Source organism: Prosopis cineraria, unplaced genomic scaffold (assembly GCF_029017545.1).
Source record: "Prosopis cineraria cultivar Desert tree isolate PC_DT_omini unplaced genomic scaffold, ASM2901754v1 PC13, whole genome shotgun sequence".
Taxonomy (NCBI): Eukaryota; Viridiplantae; Streptophyta; class Magnoliopsida; order Fabales; family Fabaceae; genus Prosopis; species Prosopis cineraria.
The window spans coordinates 8,317,921-8,322,769 of record NW_026555344.1 but is presented as its reverse complement, the minus strand read 5'-3'; the positions used below and the strand labels follow the sequence as shown (position 1 = coordinate 8,322,769).

General features: G+C 36.2%; 1 protein-coding gene across 1 annotated transcript; it reads right to left on the bottom strand.

The window, feature by feature from the left end:
- Positions 1–236: 236 nt before the first annotated feature.
- Positions 237–4,458, bottom strand: LOC129291778 (boron transporter 4-like). The gene is made up of 13 exons (XM_054929304.1): positions 4,355–4,458; positions 4,151–4,233; positions 3,151–3,343; positions 2,872–3,010; positions 2,606–2,777; positions 2,320–2,486; positions 2,070–2,243; positions 1,868–1,963; positions 1,629–1,745; positions 1,221–1,534; positions 839–1,133; positions 533–748; positions 237–420 (listed from the first exon to the last, which is right to left on the bottom strand). Exons 1-13 carry the CDS (start codon positions 4,456–4,458, stop codon positions 409–411), a joined length of 2,082 nt encoding a protein of 693 aa, XP_054785279.1. The 3' UTR covers positions 237–408.
- Between the last annotated feature and the right edge of the window lie 391 nt (positions 4,459–4,849).

Genomic DNA, 4,849 nt, shown 5'->3' with positions numbered 1-4,849 from the left:
TTTACAGCTTATTCTTTTATTTTAGCCGAAATATATTGATCATCAAACTTATTTCAACGTCGGACCCCGAAATTTCAGAGCTACACACACGCACACATCAATACACGCACACATGATCCAATCATTCGCGCGCGCGCGCGCGTGTACATATATAACACAAAATTATATAAAGATAGCGGTCTTTTCACATATTATAAAAATTGGTTATATATATTTACATTAATATTTAATACAGAACTTGACCTCCTTAATTCCATCACTGTCCTCTAATAATTCCTAGGTATTAATCTTCAGGAAATAGAAAAGTCGCCATTAATAATGCCTTGTTCATATATAGCCTTTAATTTTTCTAACAGAGACCTTTGTAATCTGCGAATCCGTTTCAATTATAACTTCATCAGGAAACGCTTATCGCAATCGCTTCGCATGTAGAAAGATGAAAGACACAATTACAGGTAAGTAAGTCTTCTCATGAGAAAATTAAGTAAATAATATATATATATATATATATATATATAAATTGTTGTAATACCTGTGCCCGGGCATGTCTTTCGTCTCTGAAGCTAATAGCTTTGATATTTAAGTTGAACTGATCTCTGTGAAATAACTGTGCATGGGCATGTCTGTCCTCTCTGAAACTAATAGCCTTGACCTTTAACTCTCCTCTACCTGTGAGAGCCTCGTCTAATATCTCATCATCATCATCATCATCCATTTCCATTGCTTCCATGCTCGTTGATTTCATATCCTTTTAATATGTAACAACCCACAAAAGGAAATTACAAATTAACTTATGTCGGAGATTTCTGATCATATTCATATGAATTACATGAGTTACCTGGTGGAGATTGAGGCGGGAAGAGTGGCGGAAGGAGAGCCTTGAAGTGCCAACAATTTGTTCATATTCAGCAGCATCGAGTTCTTTTAAATACTGAGGTTTGAATAACTTGGGTAACATATACTGTCTTATTATGATGAGCAAGAAAAAGGGCAAAGGAAACAACATTCCTGCATTGGGAATCCAAGTCACTCCGAAGCAAACCAACAGATATACAAACTGGAACAGCGTGAACAATAGTATGGCTCTGAATGGTACTGTCTCTACAAGCGAAGCATGGTCCCCCTCCACCACCCTATCATTAATTTCAAACAACAAAATTAGTCCAATATAATTTTACCAATGAGAATTGATTGTGGTTTTCTATAAAAACTGGGCTTACTTGTATTTTCTATTAGGGGATATGAGGATATATAGTATCCTTTCCCAGAATTGATTTCCCTGAAGACTATCAATGGCCATGTAAGCAAAGTAACCCCACAGAACTGAAGTTGGTATCTTCCTTAAGAGAGGTAGAGCAAACACTGATGCTCCCACAAGTATTGCCTGTAAGAAATTGCTCACTCTTTGCTCTTTCACTCTTATCGGCAGATGTTCATCAACATGGATCTCAGGGTTAAATGTACTATCCAATTTTTCTTCCCCATTTAGGATTGCTTCTTTTAGGTCCTTAAGTTCTGTCACCACTGAATTAGTCTGCAAATTATAAACCAGGATCTTGTGGTCAGCATGAGGAAGGAGGTTACTTTATATTAAAAATGGGATCAATAAAATCTAATTGATGACTCACAATTGGACTTCTATCAATTTCTATGAACGCTGCTTGCATATTTCCATAGATCTCAGAGTTGCTTGCTTTGCTCTTTATGCTTTCTTTGGCACTTTCCACCATTTTCCTTCGAATCAACTGTTAATTCCAAATTTACCCAATCAAACAAAGGTTGTACGGCCACCAACTTGTGGCCAAGTACTGTAATATGGTACAGGTATATTAGCATTGAAAGAAAAATTGTAATCTCATTGACACACCTGTTTCTTGAGAACAGCAAGGCTTTTGGTGTGCATGGGGGATTGAGGAAGAAGTGCACTGCAAGGTGGCAAACCATTCAACCCACAAAGCAAAGTCTGGAAATTTCTTCAAGGGATTAGTGATGATAAGATATAGTTTCACACAATCAAAATGATAATAACTTTCCCATGCAAGAGAGAACATAAATAGTGATACACATACCATGAATCCTAGCAACAACATGTCATAATGATGAGCAGAAGGTTTCTTCAGATTGAATTCCTTTTGCTCTGCTAACTGAGAAGCAACACTGTGATCGAAGAAGTAAAGACCTGCTATCATCATTGCAGGAATAATAGCAGCAAAAATGAAAGCAGGTGGGACCTTTACCATATCCTGCACCAAATAACAAGTTAGTATTTAAAATATCATTTGTACTATATCATTATTTTAAGTGCAATATATAGATTACTTTGACGACTTTCCAATGGTGTAAAGAAGTAGATTCCCAAGCAAGAGGAGCAATGAGCCTTCTAGGGACTCCAGAGGGAAGTTTACTTGGTGCTGAAAAAGATAAGGCTGTCCACAAAACCACCATTAATGGAACCCCATAGTCTGCCAAGAAACTTCTTAACTTCCCTATACACAAATTATGAAAACTACTATGTTAGTTTCATTGGCTCATCCCGAGGTTTAAGAATATCTGTATGTGATTCATAGTGAACAATTAATTAACTTGATGATGACAAATTAATTACCAGTGCCGTATAACCATGATCTAGCTTTCCTGATCTTGAGAGAAGAAAAGAGAAGGCCAAAGGAGAATATGATTCCCAATAATCCATTTGCATAAAGCCACTGAAATTTGCTTTTCTCTAATTCTGGTCCTTGGAACCCGCGTTTAGGAACCTTAAACTCACTCACCATTCCCTGCATTTTTAGAAAAATCAAGTTCAAGCTCTTCAACCTTGATTTTGTATCTGATGCTAAATACTCGCGCGCGCGCGCATCAAATATTATTAACCTTGATTGCCTCTTGAATGAACAAGATTGCTATCAACATGGCAAAAAGCTCGCTAGCAATCCTGGTGAATCTATGTACAAGTGCACCAACATTGAATATTGCTAGAAGAAACAACATCAGAGCCGTCCAAACGCAAGTCCTGAAAAGAATTCATAAATAATCTCGCATGAACTTAAAACGTGCTAATAAGATTTGTAAGGTGAACTGCATATGTTAATGATAAATATTTACTACATATATATATATGTATGTATGTATGTAAAAGGAATTCATTCTTACCATCCAGCCCAAGCTAAGAAAAGCTCTGGTCCCAAACCCTCTCTATCTCTGGCAAAATTGTACATGTAAATGTACATGACGATAGTGGGCTCTGCAACTCCTAATATTATTAGGGGTTGGCCTCCAATGACTGAGTGTATGATTCCACATATAGCACTTGAAGCCAGTGTTTCTACTGGGCTCAAGCTTCCATCTTCAAACAAAACCACCAGATATTAAAAAAATTAAATACCCAATCTAAGACATGCACAAAATATGATGCACAAATGAAAGTTCAAACATACATATATATATATATATATATATATGAAGAGGACCGATATATCAAATCTTGTACATATGTGTATGAGAAAATGATTATTTTAGTGTGAGTGAACTTAAGTCAATGTGAAAATATAGATGAAGTTGGGTTTAATAAGCCTATAGCCTTGTAGCCCTAACATGTAAACTCCCCTATAAGTGGGAGATCACGGGTTCAATTCTACTTATAATCTCAAGCCATCAGTATTTGCCCCTCTAATTTAGTAAAAAACTGATATATAATAAAGGAGAAATAAATGACCTAATTATAAACTTGAACTTTGATGTTTTGAATTAATTAAATGTGGCATATACCCTTGTAATACTTTTTACTCATTTGTCCTTTCTCCCATATTTAGATTGTCGTTTGTCATTCCTAACATCTGGTATCAAAATTTAGCTAGTTTTACTTAAAACCCTGAAAGCTCATATGTCTTGGTCCCAAAAATGGGAATGCACTTGATTGAGGGAATACGGCCTCAGACTTGAAATTTCTAGTTAAAATGTGTCATCTTCCCACTATTTTTTTCCATTTATTCTCTTCTCCAGTTTCCGGCCATGGCTCCCCCGTTTAACGGAGGCAATAATTTTTTTTTTCCATACTGCTGTAATATTGGCAGTGTGACACACATATATAACAGACATTCTTGAATAAAATGGGTAAGTTCGAACGCGTGTGTGTGCTTTGCATAGGGAGAACCTGTGTCTATATCGAGCTGCTCTCCGAATGCTATAACAGGAAGAGCGGAAGCGAAGAAAATATAAGTAGTGGGAGCCAATATCCTGTCATGGGACAAAAAAAAAAGAAAGAAATAATTAAGAAATTTGAACTAAGGCATCATATACATATATATATACACACCCTTTGAAAATATGAAGTAATTACGAAATTAAATTAAAATACCCGATTCCTGAACAGAGACCGGAAATCCAGTCTTGTTTGTAACACTTTGCTCTTCCTCGAACATCATTAACTACGCCCTTGAAAGGTGCCTTCAAGTTGTCCATTTCTGAGGGAACAATTACAGAATCAGAGTTTGATGATTCAAATTGGTCTCTACAAGATCTAAACTTTATTTCATGCAATCGCAAATGAGACTAGCTAGATGGGTTATTATGAACTGGCGGGAAAGAGTTATATAGAAGTCGAGAGACCTGACCAAGAACAAGTGCTTTCGACTCTTGTGCAAGACTTGATAGCTTCAGTACGTACGTAAATATATTATGTAGAATTCAAACATGTAAAGAAACTAGACACATAAGCATTCCAGATCTCTGTGTACGTCAAAGGATAGAGTTGACTTTGTGATCTCTCACCAAATTTGAAGGGTTTTTGTTTTTTCTTTAAGTTGGCTAACAATATACATATCCCAAATAATGCAAGTTGGCAAACGTAGAA

What these genes read in the sequence shown, in the direction of transcription:
- LOC129291778 (XM_054929304.1), bottom strand. Translation starts at nt 4,458, where the DNA reads ATGGACAACTTGAAGGCACCTTTCAAGGGCGTAGTTAATGATGTTCGA. An exon ending in GCAGCTCGATATAGACACAG is followed by an intron (nt 3,344 to 4,150) that starts GTTCTCCCTATG and finishes TTTTGTTTGAAG; the next exon opens with ATGGAAGCTTGAGCCCAGTA. An exon ending in TCATTCAAGAGGCAATCAAG is followed by an intron (nt 2,778 to 2,871) that starts GTTAATAATATT and finishes CTAAAAATGCAG; the next exon opens with GGAATGGTGAGTGAGTTTAA.